Here is a 25,004-nt window from a genome sequence, read left to right on the forward strand (position 1 = left end):
GGAGACCATCTGTATCTCTTACTATATAATCTTTTGATATCTTGTTTTTGAGTTTTCCCATTTAGTATCACAATTACGTTTTATGATATTCATCAAAGAAGGCCTGAAAATAGTTTCAGTATAATTTGTATAACTGATTCTAGATAGCGTAATATATTAGAGTGCATGTATAGAGAATTGAGAATGTAATTGATTGACATGAGTTAGAAAGGTATAATATGTTACAATGTTTGCTAAATATAGAGAACGCTTAAATAAGGGTAAAAAACTTTTAAAAAATAATTTATTGGATTGATTTAAAAATGCAGGCAACTATTTTAGAAAAAGAAGAACTCTAATATCTTTTTTAGTTTTACATACTTATCATACAATACATCTTTCTTGATTTTTGTAATGTGGCTATTTAGTGAGAAAATTGAAAAACAAAAATAGCACGTTCAAAGTGAAAATGAGGTTAAGTAAAGATTCTAGTTTGTAATCTAATATTGCAAAGCATTTTCCTTACCTCTCTGTCACTATTTACATTATCCTATCCCATCTGTTACAATTGTTGGAAGGAAATACTTGGTTTATGCTTTCTTTTTCTACTCTGAGCTCATTTTTTGTTCTTCTAAACCTGATCACAGACCTGAAAGAGAAACCTCCAAGGCCTGAAAGAGAAACCAAGACATCTTCCAACTTAAAACTGCATTGGATTGATAGTTGGGAAAAAGCTTCCTGATAAAATATGTCTTGCATATGCGGCAATATTTATTCCAACCCAATTGGATAATTTTCATTTTTTTCAATTTCTTTTTTAACATTGTCCCCATTTGTCCTTTTGTTTTATCTTTTTGCAGCATGATATATTTGAATGACTGCTTATTGTTTGATGATGGAAATTTTAGTTCTTCAGATTTTAGGTTTATTCAAGGGAGTATAAAGACCAAGCAGTCCCATATTCTTTTACAAACATTGAAAAATTATTTGGGGCTTGTGCTGAAAATCAGTTCTTGGAAAAATGTTTAGAAATGTAAAAAAGGGTTCATAAGCTACTAATATTAAAACTATATTAAGGTAACAAAAACCTATATTTATATTTGCATTTTAAAGTATTAATTGGTAAAAATAATACCATTAGCAAGGAAATAAATATTCTGTTATACACAAAGAGAATATATGTAGCTCAGGATTGTACTGTGGAGTTCTTAGCACACAGAGCTTTGTTATTTTCTTGCAGATGTTTCATTGCCAGGCTAGTTAAATTATACGGTACCAGTGAGATTTGCTGACTGTTTGTTTATATTAGCTTGTCCTGTCAGTTTTTGTAGGTATGTGGCTTTCTCCTTGATGAAACAATACCTAATCAAGCAACCATCGAAGAGAAAGTTGGCAAGCCCTATTTCCCATTTATAACGTTATGTAATAGAGAACCTAGTGTTATGCCTTTATACTAAACATGTTTTGTTTTTTCTGTTTTCTAAATATTTGGACATATTTGGGATGGTATGCATCCAAGACTCACCTGAACTGATATAGAGTTCCTTATAAATGGTAGTAATATTTAACATAACTTTTTCTAGCTGCAGGAATTTGAAACTGCTATCAAAAAAAGAGACAACATTATAACTCAGCTCACTGCTAATTTGCAGCAAGCCAGGATGGAAAAAGATGAAACTATGAGGGAATTTTTGGAATTGACAGAACAAAGTCAAAAATTGCAAATTCAATTTCAGCATGTAAGTAACTGATATTTTATTAAAATTAAGAAGTATGCTTAAATCATTCCAGTTATTGAAGGAAAAATGTATATAAGTTTCTGTCATTTTCTCTATTTTCCCATTAGACAGACTCATTTTTGAGTTAATGGATTGATTTTGATTTTATATATTATTCTCTGACTGGATTCATATTAAACTTTCACTTTGCAAATGATACTTTCAGTTTTCTGTCTTATAAATAATGACATTTTCATTCTATCCAAATTCCAAAATTTTAGTTTAAGGGAGTTCAGTTTAGGAGCATCTTACTGTCTGTATTGTTTTGAGCCATTAGGAAGAATTCTGTGTTCTCCTGAATAAAAAGGGATGTACACATTTCTTTCATGTTCTGAATCAATTGAAAAGAAAGAAAGTGCCAGAAATAAATGCTGAATGCTAGTTATTTATATCAAAATAATTAAGTTATTTTTTAAAGTTCAGTAGATTCATAAATCTAAGATGGCTTGCAATATTAGAAACATGTTTTTCTAAGAAAAGTAATATGTTAGCTGCTTTGGGGGGAATCAAATCATGTAAAGTTACATTAATTTGAAATGTCTTGGAAATATTTTTAATAGGCTTGGTATTAGATATCTATGTTTAAATATAATATTGTTTTTAATGCTTTAATTTATAATGCTGGTTTGTGACTATAATAAAAATTGATTGATTGATATATTTTAAAAACTGATTATATCAGCAACATTCCATTGCAGCAATTCCCAACCTTTACAGCTTGATGGTCCAGCAGGGAAAGAGGGGATGTCGAGCTGCATGCATGTGTGCTGGCCAGCCACTCGCACAAGTTGAACTGCGCGTGTGCACTCTGGCCTGCCTCTTGTGCAAGTCAAGCTGCACATGAGTGCGCATGCACCAGGCAGCAACTCACATGGCCCAGTTCCAAACAGGCCATGGCCCAGTAATGGGCCATAACCTGAGGGTTTGGTTATGTTATAGAGAACATAACCTGTTCTATTGCATGCATATATCTGAAAGTGTGGTCATTGTTTTTCTGTATCAACTAATCATTGAGGCCCTGAATGAAGCTCTTTTATCTTTTATAATCCCAGAAAGTATATTAAAATAAATTCAGGATAATTTATTCTGGCCTATTGTTGATTGCATCAGAGAAGTAAGTTATAAAAATTCAGGAGGAAAAGAGACGTGGGATTGCTAATACGTTGCTCTTTACCGGGGTGAAATCTAAAAAATTTCCCTATTGGTTCTGTGGGTGTGGCTTAATTGGTGGGCATGGCTTGGTCAGATGACTGGGTAGGCGTGGCCAATAACAATAAATAATAAAAATAACAAAGTATACAAAACTATAAGAGGTACCAAAAACCAACTTTCACATTTTACACATACACAACACAACAAAACTGACTCATACACAAGGTAAAAGCAGCTGCACTTCACCCAAAATGGCCCCTGCAACAAGCAGGAACCTCACACTTTCACACTTTACACACACACACAATACAACACAATTGACACACACACACACAAAATGCCACATACAGCTTTGTGAGATTTTGTGTGTTTGTGTAGTTGGAGTGAAACACTACAGAAACAAATCAAATCTCAGAAAGCTGCACAAATATTTTATTTTATTTTATTTATTTATTTATTTAGATCAGGAGTCTCCAATCTTAGTAATATTAAGGTTTGAACTCCCAGAGTTCCTCAGCCAGCCAAGCAGGCAGATTGAGTTGCTCACGTGGAGATGGATTTTAGGCAGGCAGATTCAGTTGCTAGCTGATGCAACTGATTATAGTAACTGATGCAGCTGATTATAGTAGCTGAAGTAAAGTATGGCTTTGCCAGCCTGAAAGGAGCAGTAATTATAGGTAAGTGAGGAGGGGGCATTGGGTGGGTATCGGTAAGTGGGGGCTGTTAAAAATGATTTAAAAAACCTGTGATGATCAGGAAACTCATCTGGAATTGCCAGAGGAAAAAAAGATTTTAAAAGCTCCTCTGACGATCCCAGCTGAAGTTCCCTCATAGCAGCCCAGAACCTCTTAAAATAATTGTTTTAACAAGCTCTTCGGCTGAAGAGCTTGTAGAAAACATGTTTTTTAAGGTTCTGGTGAGGAGGAACTCAGCTGAGATTGCCAAAGGCCTTTTAAAGCCTTTTTTTTTTACAACCTCTTAGGGTGAAGAGGTTGTTAAAAAAAAGAGTTTAAAGGCTCTGACGATCCCAGCTGAGCTGCGGGATCATCAAAAGCTTTTTTTTTTAACTTTTAAAGGCAAGTTTTCAGCTGAACAAAAACTGCTTTTAAAAGTAAAATGGTGTGGCTTAGCAGGGGCAGGGGGTGGGGCCAGGGATTTTTGCTACCGGTTCTCCAAACCACCCACCGTCATCGCTACTGGATTGGGCGAGCCGGTCCAAACTGGGAGCATTTCACCCCTGCTCTTTACGATGTCTCAGAATAAGAATGTTTCTTCTGTAAAGTGCAAAGTACATGCCTTTGTGGGAGAGCAATAAAAATACATTGCTGAGAATGGTTAATTTGGAAGCCACTTTTTCAAACAATGTCTCTTAACATACTGTTCTGTTCATAAGTTACAGGCAAGTGAAACCTTGAGGAATTCTAGTCACAGCAGTACAGCGGCTGATTTACTACAAGCTAGGCAACAGATATTTGCCTATCAGCAACAGCTTGAAGACCAAGAGCAGCTGTTAAGAAACTATCAGAAGAAAAATGAAGATTTTGAAGTGCAGGTTTCCCTTCTGCAACATAAAATCATGGACATGGTTTGTATTTTAAGAGTTTGTATATTGTATCATAGTTATTGTTTTAAAACAACTGTTACAATTGTTGCCTGTCACTTACAGATACACAATAATATAAAACATGGCACGAGAAGAACTGAATATTTATTTTTAAAGTATTTTATAACTTCTTGCACCAGGCAAGTTTCACTTATCCAAATTAGCTATGTTTAAAGTATACAGTGAGAATATATACTGTGGAATGTGGATAATGAAAAGGACTGTTATGCTTTTTTTTATTATTCAGTCAGGTATTTCTGTGGTTTGTCTATACAGAACTGCATTGACTATTTGTTTTTCTTTTTATCCTTTTAAAACTTTAATCATGTTTGGTTAATTATATAGCACCTGCCAAATAATATTTTACAAGAATTATGAAAAAAACAACAAACAGTTAATTTTTGGCCAGCATGAGGGATGGTACCTATTACTCTAACCAGTTTATGGAGACTACATCTGGCAAGAATAATATGGAATATGGATTTTTTTTACCTCTTCTTCTGTTAATTTCCTGGCTGGGAAACATGGTTAGACTAGGCAAAAATAAAGTTGGCTGGTACATCATGGAAAATTTAGCCATTGATTTAAAATACATTGTCAGAATAAGATTATCATATGAAATCATAATGTAGTTTATTTCAGTAGACATAAAGTATCAAACAGAACAGTTACTTTTTTAAACCCAGTTTTACAATTTAATGTACTATTTGAATCCAAATCCTGTGCTCATCTTATTGATTTTTTTAATGTGTTCTTCTAAAAATCAATAGTTTCTTTTTAAATAATATAAAACTTCAGAAATCTGAGATATATGAAAGTACATTAGAAATTTTATAATAAATAAAATAAGGAAACTGTTTTTATTATAGGAAAAATGGAAAGATGAAGAAGATTGTTCTACAAAGAAGAAAATCCACGAACAACAAACAACTATTGAACAACTGGAAGCAAAATGTACAGAACATGAAGAAAATATATTTCTATATCTGAAAAAATTATCAATTGCTGAGAAATCTCTACAGGAATTAAAAGAAGAGACTTTTCAAAAGAATCAAGAGCTGGGTAATGTGAAGCTTGAACTAACAATTTCTAAACAAAAAGAAAGACAGTGCTCTGATGAAATAAAGCAGTTAATGGGAACTGTGGAAGAACTGCAAAAGCGATTTCACAAAGATATCCAACATGAGAATGACATCAAAGAAAAAATGGAACTTGAAGCCCAAAGGAAACTTGCAGATCTCAGGGCAGAATTAGAAGAAATGCATGGCCAGCAGATTGTACAACTGAAGCAAGAATTAATCAGAGAACATTCAATAGAAATGAAAAAGCTTCTTGCCCAACAAAAAGCAGATTTAGAGAAAGTATGCTCTGATAAAACTAATGAAGACCAAATGCACTTAATGAATACTGCAATTAATGAGTTGAATCAGATGCTTCAGGATGCTAATTATCAAAAAGAAAAAGTAAAACAAGAATTAACCAAACAGGTTGAACTGTTATCCTTGGAAAAATCTTCTTTTCAAAATCAAGTGGAAGATCTTTGTCAAGAACTGAGCTTTGCAAGAGAACAGATCCAAAGAGTTAAGAAGACTATAAATGAAAAAGAATCCAAATTGCAGGAAGTAGATATGTTAAAAAGCACTATTGGAGATCTAAAAGCTCAACTTGCTTCAGCCTCAGAGATCAGGAAAGAACTAGAAATGAAACACGAGGCAGAAATTACAAATTACAAAATAAAACTTGAAATGCTAGAAAAAGAAAAGGATGCTGTTTTGGACAGGATGGCAGAATCTCAAGAAGCAGAACTGGAGAGATTGAGGACTCAGCTTTTATTCAGTCATGAAGAAGAATTATCAAAAGTGAAAGATGATTTACAAATAGGACACAAAATAAATATTGAAAATCTTAAAGATAATATGACAATGCAAGCTAAACAACAGTTAGATGATTTGCAAAATGAAATGAACAAAAAATTAGAAGCTATGCAGTTTGAAAAGGACAGCTTAATAAAAAATCAGAATCAACTCACATTAGAAATAGCAAGACTAAGAGATTTACCTACAGTAAATACTAACTCCGAAGAAATGATGCTTCTGGTAAATAACTTCCAGGAAGAGATAGACGTTCTTAGACAAGAAGAAAAGAAAAAATGTATACTTGAACAGGAAATTCAGGAGTTGCAACTTAAAACAGAATTACTTGAGAAACAAATGAAAGAGCAATCACATTGTCTTCAAGAAAAGTATTTATTGGTTGAAGCTCAAAATAATGTTCTTGAAGGTGAAAATAAGGTTCTGCAAGACAGATTAAACAAATGCACAATTAGGAATGTGGAAGGGAACTTGGTTTTAACTAGTGACAATTCGAATTCAGAGGAGTTTGATTTACAAAACAGAATAGACAAATTAATAGCTGAAAATGAAAAACTTGTACAACAAGACATCAAACAAAAAGAAGAGATTGATATACTAAAAAACTCCTTTTCACTTGCTGAAATAAATTTTAACCATAATTACCAAGAACTCCAAGAAAATTATGCTTGTCTTTTAAAAGTAAAACTGGATTTAGAAGAAAGTAAGGACAAAAATGAAGCTGAATATAAAACTAAACTCCAAGCTTTGATGGAAAAGATTCAACATTTACAGGGAGTTTTTCCTGCTGGGTTGGAAACTCAAAATATAGTTGTTCACAGTAAGAGGGAAAAAGTATTAAAAGATTTTGGGGAAGTTATAGAAAAAGACACAACAGAACTTATGGAAAAACTAGAGCTCTCTCAGCATGAGAATTTAGAACTTTCATTAAGACTTTCTGATCTTTCTGAACAGTTAAAAATAAAGCATCATCAAATCTGCCAATTAAATGCAGAGGTTATGTGCCTAAAACAAGATAAAGAACAAATTTCAGCAAGGTGTAAAGAACTAGAATTTGTAATTAGTCATAAATTGGAGAATATGAATTCTTTTGAAGAGAAAACAGAAAATTGCAGTGGGGAACTAGCCAAAGTTAATGAACCTGGAAATTTTATTTCTGACTTCAATCAGAAATTTGACAGAACAATAAAAGAAAAAGAAGAAAAATTAATACCCAGTGAGTTGTTGGCTCATAGCATTCCAGTGGAAGAGATACTTCAACAAAAACTGAGCCCAGAACCAGAATCACTGTTGGATAACTTTAATCAAATGCATGAAATAACAGGAGACTCTGTGTGTATGAATTTTGCACAAAGTGAAAACAAGCTAAAGGAACAACTGGATATGTTGAAAACTGAGCAGGTATGGATAAACATATATGAATGCATGAATATATGCATTTCTGCAAACCTTCTTTGTAGGCTAATATGTGATAATAAGGGCTTTCTCTTGAGGATGTACAGTTATATATTTATTTGACATGATTTTCCTTGAATATGTGACATTTTTTCACATTTATTTATAGCAAATCAGTCAATAACTCTGAAACATAGTAACATAGAAACACAAAAAACTGATGGCAGAAAAAGACCTTCTTATCCACTGAACCATCTAGTGGTTAAACCCTATCCTATACAACTTTTTATGAGGTCATTATATTATGTGGAACTATATTGTATCTTTGTTAAAATTTAGATAGGTCTATGCAACAGTGGGAAATATCTGTAGCTCAGGTGTAGGATGAGGATGAAGGTTTGTTCTCTGAGCTTGTGGGTTGGTTTCTGAATGTTTTGTTATCAGGCTGGGTACATATTCAACGGAGTTTAGGGGGTGTCAGTGTTCTGTTTATGAGGGCTTCAGGTGCGGGTGTGTCAAGTGAGGGTCTTGTGATGGGTCAGCTATGAGTCATCAGTGAGTCTTGTGATGGGTCTTATGATAAGGAGATATATCAGATCAGGGTCATTGGGAACTGCTGGTGGCGGGAGGGTTGCATGTGTTGATTGAAGGCTGATGCTGGTTTTGGTTAGATAGGCTATGTCCACAATGCCACTTTCATCTAAAACATTTGTGACATATTTTAAAAGGTTTAGATTTTTAGTTTAATTTGATATGATCTGCCCTCATCTGCCCTGAGTCTGCTTTAGGTTTTTTTTTTCCTCCCAGGAGTATATCTGTTAACTTCACTACTACATATATTAAGCTTAAAAGCCTATAGCTTCCTGCTTCTTCCCTAGCCTTTTTCTTGTGGATGGGTACAACATTAGCTGTTAACCAGTCCTGGGGAACTTCACCTTTTAGAAGATACTGGTTAAGCAGATCAAGTAATGGTACAGTGAGCATACCTAGAAGTTCCCTCAGGAGATGGGTACTATCCAGATCCATTACTTAAATTTTAAATGCACAAGCTCACTCCCACTTTCACCTCTAAAACCCTGGAAAAGTTCCTGCACTGCTAAGACTTGTAGATATTCCAAACTGTTTTTGTTACTGGGATCTACTTCTGAGGAGACTGAACAGAAATATTCATTTAAATAATTTTTGCCAGGTGTTAATAAAAAATTTTCATATTTCTCATCATCAATTTCAAGTAAATGCTAAAATAACCTGGATTTTATCAAAATATATTTGGCTGTTACCCAAAAAGCATCTAGAATATTAGATTTTATTTTATAGGGTGATGTAGACATAAGATTTAAAAGACTTTAAACATACCTATTTATCTGAAAAAAATAGAATATGTAGTTTCAGCAACATAGGTGTTGGTAGCCTATGAAGAATTTAGTTGGAAATCTCTATTATGTTCCTTCTTATATGGTAAGATATTCTTAATGGGACATAATAGATACTAAAGATACTTCAGTATATTACTGAATGTAATATAAGATTTTAATAAAAATTAGGTCTTTCAATTTTTTAAAATGTTAATTTGAATATGAAGGAATATTTAAATGTTTAAGAACTAGCATTAACAGTGATATTACAAATAAATGTTACTCTGTTTAATAATTGGAAAGGTACTAGTGAAAGAAAAGGAAAAACCAGTTGTTCAGATAACAGAAAGACAGGTAGTCAGTCTGCAAGCCACCTGCTTTTATCAGGTGTTTAAAAATTAATTATTAGAGGCTTAATTATTTGGAGAAATGAAAGTAGAAATGCAGAACATTCTCTTCCAGAAAACTTTCAAAGCAGACTGAAAATATTTAGTCCATCTTTCCAATGACATAATGCACACCACAATGTACCTTTAAAAACTAGGAAGAAAATAATTTATTTTAACGTATGTCTCCAGATTGAAATACAATCCTCTACTTTTAAAGGGTAATACAGCATTCCATTATATTGCCATTAGGATAGCTTCCTTAATTATGAAATCCATATCATATATTGGGAGGACCAGAAAAAATAATACTTTGCTGCTTGGTTGTTTAAAGGGGTGTTTTTGTTTCACGTTAAGGGAATTCCAGCCATGCCCATTTCCTAGCACCTGGCTTATTAGGAATAGTTTTTTCCTGTATTCCTTTTCCATTCACCAACTATAGCAACATCCCTAGCATGGCTGGGAAAAATGAAGCACCATAAGTCACTGGGGCTTATAAGATTTATTTTCCTTGCTTTTGATGGTCTTCGATTCGTTTGTAAAATAGTAAGTATTGTTATCTTGGATGTTTTAATGTTTTGATTATCGTATTGCTGAAAAAGACTATTGTTATAAACTTCTTGAAAAATTGCAAATTAAGGTAGCATACAGTTTTAATAAATGAGACTATAACCCAGATCATTTATATCTTTAACATCGTGGGGAATAAAATGGTTATTAAATTTTGTATATGTGTATTTTTCCCTAGAACGATTTAAAATTGCAGATGGAGGCCCAACGTATTTGTCTCTCTGTGGTTTACTCAGCGCATATGAATCAGGTGCGTGAATACATGGAAAATGAAAAAGAGAATGCACTTTCTGCTCTTAAAGAAGATCTCCAGTTACGTCATACACAAGAGTTGTGTGAGCTAAAGAAAAGTCAGATTGTGGACAATCAAAAAACAGGTAAATGGATAAGCCAGAAGGAAATTATTTTTAGAATTCCAAGCTTCTTATAATACTTTCCCAGTAGACTCTCTCCCCCTTAGGCCATACCCATAGTTTCTTAAAATAAAACTTATTAAAATAAATATTTCAGTGATAATTTGTTTCCACAGATGAAAAAGACCAGTCTGCATGGGTGCATCTGGAAGAACTTAGCAAGAAAGTAGTTGAAGAATGTTCAAAGCTCACTAAGGTCAAGAACAAATTGCCTTAGAACTGTTTAAATTTTTTGTTTTCATTCTTGCTCTAATCTTACAAAAATGTTAAATGGTATCCCATGCATTTTTATAATATTGTTAGGCTATAGTTTAAGTATGAGGATTGGGGAAAATATGGGTGAATCTTTTAGGCACTTACCTAAGGGATCTTTCCTGTAATAAAATTATATTGTAATTCTTAATGAATGCAAAATAGTATTTCTATGAAAGCTTTATTTGTTTTTTCCCCAGCTGGCTTGATATAATCAATTATAAAGCTACAATATTAATTCTTATTATTTTTATAGTCAGTACGTGAAATTCTTCCTGAACCTTTTTCAAATGCTACTGAACTTGATGTTGATGAGCGAAATCAATATAATTCAGCATTAATGCCAACAGAAGACCCTCAAGGTAACTCCAAGTAAACTCTTCTTATGCAAATCTATATATGGCCACAAGGCTTACTTTAAACAAAAGTTTACAGAATTGAAGTCCTCGGACTACAACCATTCGTTCAGTGACTATTCAAAGTTAGGACATGCTAAACAAATGGAATTTTTGATTGGTCTGCAAAGTTCTGATCATCGTAGCACTTCACAGTCACATGATCACCATTTGTGATCTTCCCTGTCAGCCTCCCACAAGTAAAGTCAGTAGGGAAGCCAGCAAGGAAAGTTGCAAGTCACTTCTATCAAAAGTTGCTGCTGTTGCTTTTTCTCTTGGGGAACACTGCTATGGAAGTACAAAATCCCTTTTATGCTCTGAAGCTTCCCCTGTCCTCATATAGTACAGATAGTCCTTGATAGCAGTTTGAATGTCCCTTGCTAAGCCATGCAGTCCCATGTGCTGTCATACATCCGGAACAATGTGGGCCATAAAGTGGGAAGAGGCAGCAGTGCAGGTGGGAGCACAGGTGATGTGGGGTATGCTGACTCTATAAACCGCTTAGAGCTATAAAGCACTGTGAAGCGGTATATACGTCTAAGTGCTATTGCTATAATTCAGTACTTTTATTTAAAGTAATTGGCAGATATTGAAAATTCACATACATCCTTAGACTTTCAAAGATTAATATCTTAGTAGCTTTATTATAAGAAAAGTAGAATACTGTTTAATAAAAAATGTATTTTACAACAAGGAATTAAAATTTATACTAGAATAATGCAATGATATATACAGTTTATTTATTCTCTGTAATTTAGTTTTGCAAGAAACCCTACAAAGTCTCCTGAATAATATAATGGAAACGTCCGAGAGGCTACTAGAATATCAAGTAGAATTCATAGAAAGCAGAAAAAAGGTGAGATTCGTTAAAGTGGAGCAGAGGGGGAGGGATATGATAGTATCTATTTTTTGTTTATAATGTAGTCCCAGAAAACGTCCACACCTGTTTGCACTCTGAGGATGCAAATAAGCTCTCAAGTGACTTCAGCAACTCTAAGAGAGCTAACAATAGACCCTCAGGGTGCTAAGAAACAGATGACTGCAAAGAACATAAATCATTCCATTCCTCACCAATCAGAACACCAGTTAGAACTGAAGAAGCTTCTTGGATGAGAAGTGAAATGTTTTCAAAGAAAAAAAAAGTTCATTTGCCTTTTGGAAAAAAGCACCTTTGGGTATAGATACAGTTCTTGACAATGATGAGCTCTATTTCTGAATGAACTTGCATGAGAGTACGTTGAATCTTGATTTGTCAATCTATAGTACAGGGCTACAGGTCCACTTGATAGTGGATACAGAAATTAAAATATTTTATTTACTGGTTTTGGCATACCCGTTAGATCAAGACAGGAACTTTGGTGTTCCTTAGTTCTGAGATGTTAGAGGATTCAAAGCTATGCAATATCTTCCACAAATGCTGTGGAAAGCTCCACCTCTCTCCTTCCTGGCAATCATATTTGCCTCATAACTGAATAGAATCTAGGAAATAACTTGTACCTCTTGTTATTAATTTCTTTTATCTCTTTCTTTGTTTTTGTGATTTGGATTGAATGTGTTCTAATTGTGTTGATGTTACTTTTAATTGTGGAACTCTTTAGTGTTACAAGATTGTAATTGGCTGAATATTGAAACACACAATGAGTATTCTGTTTCTCAAGACAACCGTAAATATCAGACATGGTTGCATTTTTTCTTTTGAATCTACTTTGGTAAATCTGGAACTTAATCTTTTACACTATAATCTTTATTATTTAGTATATCATAAGAGGAAAAATGATGTAGGAAATATAAATAGCTATAGACTTTCTCAAACATTTGTAAAATTTATTTTTTTCAGAAGATGCTAAATTAAAAATGTTCTGGTGCTCTAAACATATTATAATTTGAAATATTTAGCATAACGGTAGTGCACTAAGAAATCTATCTTATAGGAGTTAATGGGACTTTGGTATATAGTTTGTTTTACTTAATATTTGACATGTTTTAAAAGCAACAAAGCATTATCTTGATATTTAACTTTATTGGCATATTTGATAATATAAAAAAACATTTTTTGTTTAACTTTAAATGTATAAACAAACATAACATTCCATTGAGCCCATAGTGGCACAATGGTTAGACTGCAATAATGCAGGCGACTTCTGCTGCCTGCCGGATGCCTGCAATTTGACAGTTCAAATCTCACCAGTCTCAAAGTCGACTTAGCCTTCCATCCTTCCGAGGTTGGTAAAATGAGACCCAGATTGTTGGGGGCAATATGCTGTCTCTGTAAACAACTTAGAGAGGGCTGTAAAACACTATGAAGCTGTATATAAGTCTAAGTACTATTGTTATTGAATAACTGAAATAATAACTTCAGCCTTGGATGTATAATATTTCTTGTGTTTTGTAAATATAAGTGTTCAGGCAATTATTACTGAATTCATGTTTCTAACATAACATGAAATGCAAAAGTTTCAGAACATTATAGTGATGGAAATGTTTTTATTCTTTTGCCAAACATGGTTACTTTAATGGTTTTTAAAAATTAATGTACATATTTTTTTCTACTTTTTGTTTACATTTTTCAGATGGAAGATCAACAGACATCCCATGTTGATTATAATGATAAAGAGACTGGGTCTATTCAACAGAATGTAGAATCTTTGCCTATTGCATCTCAAGATCTAGTTGGTAAAGATACGCACTTTAAATTATGGACTTATATTGTTAATATAAGTAGACATCCATGGTTTTAAAACTTTTATTCATATGAAAGAAATACAAAAGGAAACTATAGCACAGTATAACAATCTTATGTAACCTCAGTATATATTTAATATCTTAAAATGTTCATAGTTTAAAGATTTAAGTTCAGATCTAGATATCTTCATGCTTCTCAGCAAAGCAAAATAGCTCTTGTCTATTTTCATAGCACGGAAAAATGTTTGAATTCTGTAGGCATGGTAAGTTGAGGCTGCCTATGAATGTTCATAATTTTGTCACTCAGCTTATATATGAAAAACATTGTATTCTTAAAATACATTATTCTGACATATTTATTGCTTGTTTTTCTAATAAGTAAACTAGTGTTTATTATTTATTCATTTATAGGTATTAAAGTCAAGACAATTTCTCAGGAAGAAGTAGAGAACTTGAAATTTCAACTCGAAGAACAACATGCCCAAGAAATTGAGCATCTTCGATCATATTTCCATCAGCAGTTAAAAGAAACTGAAGAAAAATATTTTACAGAGATAGTTCACCAACAGAATAGACTCCAAATTGCCAGCGAGTCTTCTGAAAATTCCAGGTATTTATAATTTTGGATCTCATTTTTATTTTATGATTTGAGTTGATTTCAACAGTTTTTCTGTGTACTCAGAACCAATTTTGATGCTAACAGACTCTGACTAAAGTAGAAATCGAGAGCTTATCCTTCCTCCCTTGGATTTTCCCAATTCCATCCATGTTTCATTTAAAAGAAGTAAAAGAAGCTACAGTTGTATCTAGGACAGAGATCCCCAACATTTCTGGCTTGGTGGCCCAGCAGCCAGGGGAGAGAGTATAATTCCTTATGAATAATAAGTAGGGCATACACAAGCAAAGGCAGCTCCATTTGTGAACAGATGGAGCTTCGCACAGTTGTGCAAGCCACCACTACAAGACACTTGCACGAGGGAAGTTTTGTGCATAAGCACAAGATGGACACTCATATGAGGGCACGTGGTTGTGCTCATGCGAGACAACTGCCATTTATGTGAGGGGACGTTTGTGTACAAGCACAAGACAGCCACCGATCGCAGGACAGGAACTTTGTGCGCAGGCATACACGCTTGCCCACCACCTGTGCGACTTGGTTTTGAATAGGTTGTGTCCTAGTAGTAGAGTAGTAGAGTAGTGGAGTCGAGGTTGGAGGTAAAGTGTATGTTGCAACGCAGTTATAGAGCATAGGGTTTGCATTCAGAAGACCCCAGATACAATATTCAGTATTTCTAGGTAGTGCTGAAAAAGACTTCGGCAACTTGTCATAATTGTTATATATGATAGATGAGCAGGATCGTATATACATATGTCCAGTTTGTAAAGGGGAGAGTAGAGAAAGAAAAGAAGTCTATTACTTCGTATCTTCATTGGAATCAGTAAAATGAAAAGAATATTTAGTACGTATCTGAATTCTAAAGAGAAAAGATTGCTTAGATATATTTATCTTGAAAATTGTCATGCGGATTATTATTGATTTCATTAATAAATAATCAAGTAAAAATGGTATATTGTACAATTTGCATTTCCTAAATGATGCCTTTTTTATTTAGGTGTAAATAATACAATAGGGTATTTATCTGCAGGATTTTTTCATTATTGAAAAAAACTTACAATTTTCTGATATTTTTTTTAAAGTCTTTCATATTGTCCCATTGTTCCTATAACCTGAGAAACAGAAAATTGATGAGAATCTAAAATAAAGTTAGACTTCAATTAGAGACTGTCCCATTTAATGACTATTTGAACTTAACAATGGTACTGAAAAAGTAGGTTTATGATTACCTCTCAAACGTAGGACAGCTGCAGATCCCACAATCCTATGATTGCCATTTGTGACCTTCACAAGTGATTTTGGTGGTTGCCTTGATTAGGCTGTTGGTTGTTTATGAACATTAATGCATCCATGAACACCAGCTAGCAGTTAGAAGACATGATGGCAAGAGAATTTTTGGAATCCTGGCATTCAGACAAATCAGCTGTCAGGTACATGGAACTATCTAACATCTATATACCATTCCAAGACTCAATCAAAAAGTCAAAAAGGATATGAAATGACCAAAACACCTTCATACCACCAATGAACACCCAGAAGAGCAGAGATTAACACCAAAGTTAACATTATACCAATAGTCAAGAAACAAACAATACCCCAGTCATGGAGATACCAACTCAGACAAACAAGCTAATAGCAAACAACGGCCTAATCAAGGAATCACCAAGACCACTCCCACCAACCCTGACAAGGCAGGCTACTAATAAATAAAATGAGAGCAACATCTACTCTCTCGTAGAACTGATAATGTTACCAAGTTTGGTAATGAAATGTCTGCAAGAAAGCGACCAAGCTCAGAGAGCACCAAGCACCCTTCAGTTCAACCCTGAACTACAGACATTCCTTCTATTGGTGAAGTATAATCTTTCAGAAGCTGCAGCTTATGCCTTTTAATAAAATGTGTTGCATCATATTAAAGCAGCAAGAAATTGAAGTCCTGCTGTTCCATTTCAAGTTGCTGTTCAAGATTTGAAGAAAGTTAAAAAAAGAGAACTATAAGAATATGTGAGCAGTCCCCTGTTTCAAGGATAATTTATAATCTGGATTCCAAAGGAGGGCGAGTGACTTGCATTTAAGAAACAGGACTAAATGACAGCAACACATCTGCTTACTGCAGTTTTTAAATGCCCTAGAATAGTGTGAGCAACAACTAAAGGATCAAAAAGTCTTTGTTCCACTTGAGTATTGATCATGCAGAAAAGAAGGCTGAAAATAAGGAAAGTATAAAATTTGTGGTGAAGTCCCATTCAAGTACTCCTTTATGGTTAGAAATTGTTAGGCCCTAATTCCCTGTTTAAAAACTTCAAATGAAATTACATTGAAAAACCATCCTTTTATTATATTTTTTTAAAATTAGTGTTTCTGTGGAGTCACATGTAAATGAAGATAAGCAGGAAGCAAGACAGGCTGAAGGTGATATTCAAAAAAATGCTGAGAAGATAATAGAGGTACTATCCCCTATTTACACAATGTATATTGAGTAGAATATATAAATGTATATTTTATATTGGTATTGTATTTAAGCAAAATCCTAGTGCAAACAAAACCTGTTTCTACATATTTTAAAATTCTTTGAAACGGTTGGAATGAAACATGTTATCTTGATTATATAAAATTAATTATATCATGTGTTTGTTTGTATGTATATGTATGTGTGCTTACATGTGTGTGTAACACTAATAATATAAAAATTATAAATGTTAGAAAAGACAGTTAACTTTATTGAAATTGATTAGGGTATATTTTTTGTATGATGCTGAAATCATTTCATCCTTAGCCTTGAGGCTCTAGTGACTATTTTCGTTTGTGAAAAGCTTTTAGCATTACTTTTAGAAAGGCAATTAAGTCTGTTTTCTTATACCAAATATATATTTCCTTAATATATCTTAAAAGCTGCCTTTTTTCCTCTCCTTTATTAGATTATATGGATTATATTTCTGTCTACAAAACACTGTGCTACAATAAGTGTAAGAGCATTGAGCTTTTGTTATTTGAGGAAAGCACTTAGTAATAATGCAGTATTAATGCAGTTTCCATTATTGCCTCTTTTAAGGCAAGATTGTATTTATATCCATTATATTTCTATATGGTTGATATTCAAAATATAATTATTTGTGACATAACATGTTCAGAACTGATGTTGTTAAGAATGACCACTTTTTCCTCCAGTTACCTAATGAAGCTGATGTGACTGAATTGCTGGAAAAACAGTACCAAGAAAAGCTGCTACAAGAAGTGGCAAAGGTACAGTTGCATTACGATACTATAGGAGAGTTTAAAACCAATAACATAATAATAATAATAATGTAAGCAATACAATAGAGTAACCAGAGGTACTCCCCTCAAATGTGGGCAACACTAACATTCAAAAGCCCATTGAAAAACTGCATTTTAACAGCTTTCTAGATAGATGGTCCCAAATTGCAGGAGGAATTCCATAAAGTGGGAGCTGTCATCAAACATTAACTCTAGATACTCACAGGAAAGTAAATGACACTAAACATCCTGGAATGAGAATGCTAAATGAGGAGTTCTGTCTGGAAAAAATGATTTTGGGTGTAGCTAAGAACGAAGCAATGTAGAGTTTAATGGTAAAACTGAGAAGTTTGAAATATACCTGAAATCTATGAAAGTGCTGATGGTTGTAACATCTGTCATGCAGATAACTGTATTCTGTATCAATTGCAGTTTATAAATACTTTCAAAGATAGTCCTATATAGTGCACATTGCAGTGGACTATTCTGGTTCTAATGAAAACAGGAATTGTTGACATATCATCCCACTCCATGTAGGGCCACAACTGGCACACCAGCCAAATCTTGGCAAAAGTCCCCTAAACATAGCCTCTCTCTTCCTATCCAGCAATAATAGTCAATAATAGAATTCAGCAATAATAGAATTCAGAAGGTGTGTGACAGCGGTGAAATCTGGCTGGATCTATCCTGCTCGCATAAACCGGTAGCACTGGCGGCAGGAGACTCTGTCCACCCGCTGGGATGTCATTACGTCCCATTTTTGACCCTCTGCGAATGTACAGAAGAGGCGCATGCGAGCATAGCATATCCCCTGGTGTGAGAGATATCATCTAGAGGTATAATTTCTTTTTCTTAGGATTAAAATTCAGCTTTATTTGATTGTATTCAGGACTCCATAACCTCTAGGTGCTGATGAAAACTTTCACTGTATCTCCAGTCCTGCCTGGAGTGTAGAATGCCTACATTTACTGACTGTATACCATCAGCATATTAATCATACCCAGATAACCTTCACAAATATGCTCATATACATATTAAAATGTAGAGCAGAGAGAACGGTTGCCTGTAAGACTCATTAAGGGACTACTCATTAAGCTCAGTTCTCCTTCCCGGCTAATTGCATTCATCCTTTTAGGAAGAAGGACTACAGGAACCATTATAATACAACACTACCAATGTACAATGCTCACAGCATTTTCCTTCTAATATGTGTGGTGTATGCAAACATAAATATTTTAAAACCTTATGTGTTCAACATTTTCACAGCATTTTAGTTCAATACTTAACATATAAAGCATTCATTTTATTTCCACCATTCAACATAATACTATCATTTCCATACAAATATCTAAAATACTCTTTCCAACATTACTTCATTTCAGTTTCATATCATTTTGTCACTTACTTTTAATTCTGATCATTTTTTTTGGAAGCTATTAGCTAATAGCTATTAGAAATAGCTAAAAGAAATAGCTATTAGCTATTTCCTTTGCAGAGACTCATGTATTTGGAAAGAATGTTACAGATCATCTAGTTCAGGGGTCTCCAACCCTCGCACCACAAGCAATTACTGGGTTGTGGCCTGTTCGGAACCAGATCGTGCAAGCAGCTGTCTGGGAAACACGTGCTCGACTTGCACAAGCAGTGGGCTGACACACATACACACAGCTCAACTTGTGTGAGTGGCAGGCCAGTGCACATTCACTTGTACAGCTTGACTTGCATGAGCAGCAGGATGGTTTCCCTCTCCCCCCGCCAAGCTGTAAAGATTGTGGGACCGCTGATCTAGTTCATCTTTGTGTTCAGTGTAGGCTGCACTGGAACATCTCTGATAGATAACCATCCCACCTCTGAAGTCATTTATTTAGGGCAAATTCATAATATCATATGGCAGCATTTTCTGGTATCTAGCCTGAACCTCCCTTGTGGTGATTTTAGCCCTTTAACTCTTTGATTGATTCCTCTTGTAACAGCAATTCACATTTGAAGAGTACTGTTCTGTCCCCTTTATTTTTTCTGTAGGTGAAAGATACCTATATTCTTTTGTTGATCCTCATAGTTTTAACTTTCCTAGCAGCCTTCCTCTGAATGTACTTCTATTTGTCACTATCCTTTTTGAATTATGGTGCCCATAAATAAACGGAATATTCCAAATAAGTAGGGCAGAGTCATCAAGCACAGAGGAAGTGGAACTGTTACTTCCTTTGATTTAGACTGTGTTCGTGTTAATGCACTTCAAGTTAGTATTTGTCTTATTAGCTGTACCACACTGCTAGGTCATGTTTAATTCATGGAAATAGATTACTCATTAGTTTATATGAAAGCATGGATGAAATAGCTCTTCTTTGTATTTCAATGTTTTTATTAAGGTGGTTGTAACCATGAGTATAGAATTTGCACAGAAAACTGAACTTGCAAGAATTGTTAATCTAAAGAAAGAGGAAATTTCACTGATGAAACCAATAGAAACTCAGCTGGAGAATAATTATCATAGAAAGGAATATCTAGAAGAATTAAATAGTCACATAAATGAGAAGTCGTGCACTAAGCCTGAAGAATTGTGTGGTAAAATGTCATCACTCGAAGGACAATTTGAACTTGATGCTAAACAAGCTACACTATATGAAGTGCAACATTTTAATCCAAAGCTTTCAACATACCAGTACTCTTCCTCCCATGAAGAAGAATTTATTGAAAAGATACCTATGGTAAATAAATTTTAAGAATGCAGTTTAATTTTTTGAGATTCTCTTTTATTTTCACCTGTGCATAATAGCAAAAGGCTTGTTAGCATGTTTGTTGCATTATAATATCAGTTTTATGTAGAAGAGTTCTTTAAAAATCCCTTCTGGATTTCTCCTGCCATTTTTAGCATCTCAGCTAAACAAATTGGAATGCTGTGTCTGTGGTTTGCATATTGTTACATGCAAAAGAATTCTGATACATGCAGAAGAATTGTGGTCTCTGGCATGTTATAACAAACCAGAATCATAAGTCAAGAGGAAGAACTCAGGAAATCTATTCTCATATAACACTAAATAAATTTGAGCCCAGTTTTCTAATTTAGTTCCTCCTGTTGGCAGAAACTGATCTATTTCATTGTTGACTCTTAGCAACCACTAAGGTAAATAAAAAATTCTCTTTGTGTTTTCTATTCATGTGGTTTTCTTGGCGAAAATACAGGAGTGATTTGCCATTACCTTCTCCCTCTTAGTATGAGGTGATGATGTTCTATTGTTATTAAAATGATATGGTTCTGCCATTTTCCTGTGTCACAGCTGTCCAATACAAGTGCCTCCTTCCTTTAGTTGGAAGTGCCTTGGGTGACTCTGTCCAGAATATATACTCTGAGCACACACTCCTGATATTCTTCACTAATCCTTTCCAGAAATCACAATGAGGCATCGCAACAGTATTTGGGGAAGGGAGGGAATGGATAAATTTTTAGCAGCAATCCTGCTGCTTTATAATTTTGTATAAAACAAAGTTTGAGACCTAAGAGAAAAGCCTTAAGTTATAAATTCTTAAAATTGAATTAATTCAATGTTTCTAAATAAGTATATAGACAAGTTCGATATAAAACTAAACTTTAAAAATATAATAAGAATCCATACACACTCACCAATTTCTGTGGGCATGTTTTTTTAGAAATAAGTCACACTGATGAGCAGGACTTGCTCCTTAGTTACTATGTTTAGGGTTTCAGCATAAAGCAAATGCTGTGGTCTGCTTTTTAAATTGTATTAGGGGAAAGTTATATATCAAATATCATTCCTAGTTTGGGATATATCTCCCCCCCATCCAGTTTATTAAAAGTAATTTCTTAGACGGAATGAAATACGAATTTTATTTGGACTGAAGAGTTGAGTTGAGTAGACTTGAAATTAAAATATAATGGAATGATTCCTTATAAACAAAACATTTAAAGTGGCCGATGCAAAACTTAGAACTCTGTTTCCTAGCTATAATTAAAATATCACCATGAAGATTTATCCTTCTATGCTTTTTTTTCTCTATTAATTTAAATAAAAAATCCCAATGCAATCGATCAAAGGCTTTCTCTGCATCCAAAAAAATAAGTGCCGCTGAAGTATTCTTCTTTTCCAAATATTCCAATATATTAATAATCTGTCTAACATTATTCCTCATCTGCCTCCCTTTTATAAAACCAGATTGATCAGTATGAATTCTTTGTTGTAAAACTAACATTAATCTATTTGCTATTATTTTTACAAAAATCTTATAATCATTATTTAAAAGTGAAATCGGCCTATAGTTACCAGGTTTAGAGCAGTCTTGCTCCTCTTTCGGTATCAGTGAAATAAAAGATGTTTTCCATGACGGGGTATTCCCACCCTAATTGTATCTGATTAAATAATTCTTTAAGTGGGCCTAATATTTCATCCTGTGTTTTTTATAATAAGTTGCTGTAAGACCATCTGTACCAGGGTTTTCCCATTTTAATTGTTTAATTGCCTCCACTATTTCTCCAGTAGCTATCGGCCGGTTCAGCTCCTCCCTCTGTTCTAATGTTAGAATATTCACCTTATAATCTTTCAAATAATCATAAATGTCCCTATCCAATATTTTGTCTTTTGCATATAGTGCAGTATAAAATTCTGAGAATGCCTTTTTAATTTTATCCTGTTGATATCTCTTTACCTTTATATTCTATTTTTTGTATGACACGTGCTTTCTGTTTCTTCCTTAAATTATATGCCAACCATCTCCCAGGTTTATTTGCATTACAAAAGGTATTATGTTTAGCATATTGTATATTCGTTGCCACCTGGTCTGCCATTAACATATTAAATTGACTCTGTAATATTTTTATAGCCTCTTTAAGTTTATGATCTTGTGGGTTTTGAATTAATAACTGTTGCTTCCTTTGAATTTCTTCTTCCAAATATCTACGCTGCCTTTGTTTATTATTCCTTTGCCTGTTGTCCAAATAAATCAATATCCTCTAATAAACGCTTTGCTCGCTTCCCACACAGTTCCTATAGGTGTCCCTTTGTACATATTAAAATCAAAAAATTCTTTTAACTGTTTCTTACAATAAGTTACATTATCCTCATATCTAAACAGATTTTCATTCAACCTCCATGTTCTACCACCTTTTTTCCCTTGTAATAATTCCATCCATACTGGGCTATGGTCAGTTAAACACCTCGGAAATATCTTCGTTTTCTTCACCCTAGAAAGCAAGTCATTAGAAATTAAAATAAAATCAATGCGTGAAAAGATTGATGCCTATCAGAAAAAAGTAAAATCTCTCTCATCTGGATTCCGTAACCTCCATATATCTCTAAACTCAAAGTCTTCCATCATTTCAAAAAGATTTTGGTAATTTTGCATGTATAGGTATCTTCTTGGAGGAGGTTCTCTTATCCTTCTTGTATCAATTACTCCATTCCAGTCTCCTAATAAAATAAACGAACTATAATCCCAGAGGGTCAACCTCTCATGTAACATTTTGTAAAACTTTTCTTGTTGCTGATTAGGTGCATAAATACCTATCAACAAAGTCTTTTTGCATCTATCACCAGTTCAATAGCAATAAATCTTCCTTGAATATCTGCCTCAATTAAGCTTAGCTGGTATATCCTTCCTGATATATACAACAATTCCATGCTTCTTTTCCAAAGCTGATGCAACAAAATGGTTACCCAATTTTGAATTAATTAAATATTTTTGGTCTGATAATTTTATATGTGTCTCTTGCAAACAAATCACATCATTTTTAAATTGTTTCAAGTAGTGAAATATTTTCCTTCTTTTCTGAGCTGAATTCAAGCCATTAACATTCCATGACAAGATTCTATTTGCCATTACTGGCCTCCTGAAGCTTTGAAGCAGACAACGGAAGCTCCTCCTCCGGTATCTTCCGTCTAGCTCCTCCCACAGCTTCCATAATGGGATCCTGACTTTTACTTTGAGACTGTTGCTCTTCTTTACGCTTAAGGGCTCCTCTTGTCACCCTTTGCTCTTGTGGTTCCTCTAATACTGGCAGCAATAAAGGCTCTTGGGTCACCACGCCTTCTTGAGTCTCTTGAAGTTTTTCTATCACTTCTATTTCGACTTTCAAAACTGTAGAAAGGAAGGAAGGAGATATAGAATTGACACGGTTTTAAAGGCAAAGGATTTTCCTTCTATGCTTTTTTATAGGTAATCCTTGAGTTATATCTGTAATGGAGCCTGTCCAATTAGGGAAGGATAAGTCAGGACAAATGTTAAATGAACTGCCTCAAGTAATGACCAGCCATGCCTGCTGTCTCCATTGCACTTGTTAAATGAATGTTTAGGTTGTTAAGTGGACCATTGGCTTCTTCGGCTTAGAGGAGATTCTAATAGGCCCTGTGCAGACACAGGTCTACTTGCCTCAAGCTTCTGAAGGCCTGCCCCACTCCCTTGAGATAAACTATACTCCACTTTCTGTCCCTTGGGTTTCACATGCTCTTCCCAACCTCTGTCACCGTTTATCCATTACTTTATACCAGGGATTTCCAACCTTGGCAACTTTAAGACTTGTGGACTTCAATTCCCAGAATTCCTCAGCTACCTTTGCTGGTTGAGGAATTCTGGGCATTGAAGTCCACAAATCTTAAGGTTGCCAAAGTTGGAGACCCCTGCTTTATACCACCTTCTGGAAGCTCCGGCAGTAGCCCTAGACTTCATGGCTTTGGCCAAGAAGCACTTGTCATTTACAGAATGGTTGTAATGAATTGTGGCTTCAAAATTGTGCCTGCTTCCAGAAGGAAAGGAGGAATGCATCCTAAAAAAGTGGAATTGGTTATTTTTCTCTGAGACGTCCTCTGGCACAAGCCCCCATAGCCCAGCTGACTATCTTTCCAGGGAGAAACAATGCAGAAAGAAAACACAGGGCACTGTCCTTTGTTCTGCCAAGATGCCTCTATCTTTCTGAGGCAAAAAAGAAAAAAGAATCAGTTCCCTAGTCTTTGGGGGATTTCTGACATGATCAGCTGGTCATCGGGAATCTGCAAATCTCTCCTGGCTCTTGCTAGGCTTTGGGAAACTAGCCCCTATGTAAAGGCAGCCACTTCAGGACAAGCTTCCCAAAACCTTTCCCTTGCTTTGACTGCTTCCCTCTCCCAGAAAATCTCATTTCTTCTATAAGAAAAATTAAAAATGTTGGGAGAGACAAACTTTTTAGCTTTTTGTCTAGAGGACTTAACAGAAAAAAATCAGTTCGTAAGAATTAGGCAATAGCGCAACGTGTTCAGCAAATGTGGCAGAAAATGGATTTTTTTTTAAAAAAAAAGTTTTATTTTTACAATCATA

The 25,004-nt window shown here is 34.4% G+C and overlaps 1 protein-coding gene across 15 annotated transcripts in view; it reads left to right on the forward strand.

Moving 5' to 3' along the window:
* AKAP9 (A-kinase anchoring protein 9) overlaps positions 1-25,004 on the forward strand; it is a 115,975-nt gene that overhangs the window by 25,709 nt on the left and 65,262 nt on the right. For 12 of the 15 annotated variants that reach the window (XM_058179576.1, XM_058179587.1, XM_058179580.1 and 9 more), the window contains 12 exons: positions 1,563-1,718; positions 4,303-4,494; positions 5,382-7,784; positions 10,268-10,466; positions 10,619-10,698; positions 11,011-11,116; positions 11,908-12,005; positions 13,720-13,822; positions 14,243-14,441; positions 16,804-16,894; positions 17,616-17,690; positions 20,072-20,410. In XM_058179576.1, coding sequence (XP_058035559.1) covers positions 1,563-1,718; positions 4,303-4,494; positions 5,382-7,784; positions 10,268-10,466; positions 10,619-10,698; positions 11,011-11,116; positions 11,908-12,005; positions 13,720-13,822; positions 14,243-14,441; positions 16,804-16,894; positions 17,616-17,690; positions 20,072-20,410 — 4,041 coding nt within the window. The remainder of the gene's footprint in view (positions 1-1,562; positions 1,719-4,302; positions 4,495-5,381; positions 7,785-10,267; positions 10,467-10,618; positions 10,699-11,010; positions 11,117-11,907; positions 12,006-13,719; positions 13,823-14,242; positions 14,442-16,803; positions 16,895-17,615; positions 17,691-20,071; positions 20,411-25,004) is intronic. The other 3 variants (XM_058179590.1, XM_058179591.1, XM_058179582.1) reach the window with 2 other exon arrangements.

The sequence above is a fragment of the Ahaetulla prasina genome, chromosome 4, assembly GCF_028640845.1.
Source record: "Ahaetulla prasina isolate Xishuangbanna chromosome 4, ASM2864084v1, whole genome shotgun sequence".
In the NCBI taxonomy this organism is placed as follows: domain Eukaryota; kingdom Metazoa; phylum Chordata; class Lepidosauria; order Squamata; family Colubridae; genus Ahaetulla; species Ahaetulla prasina.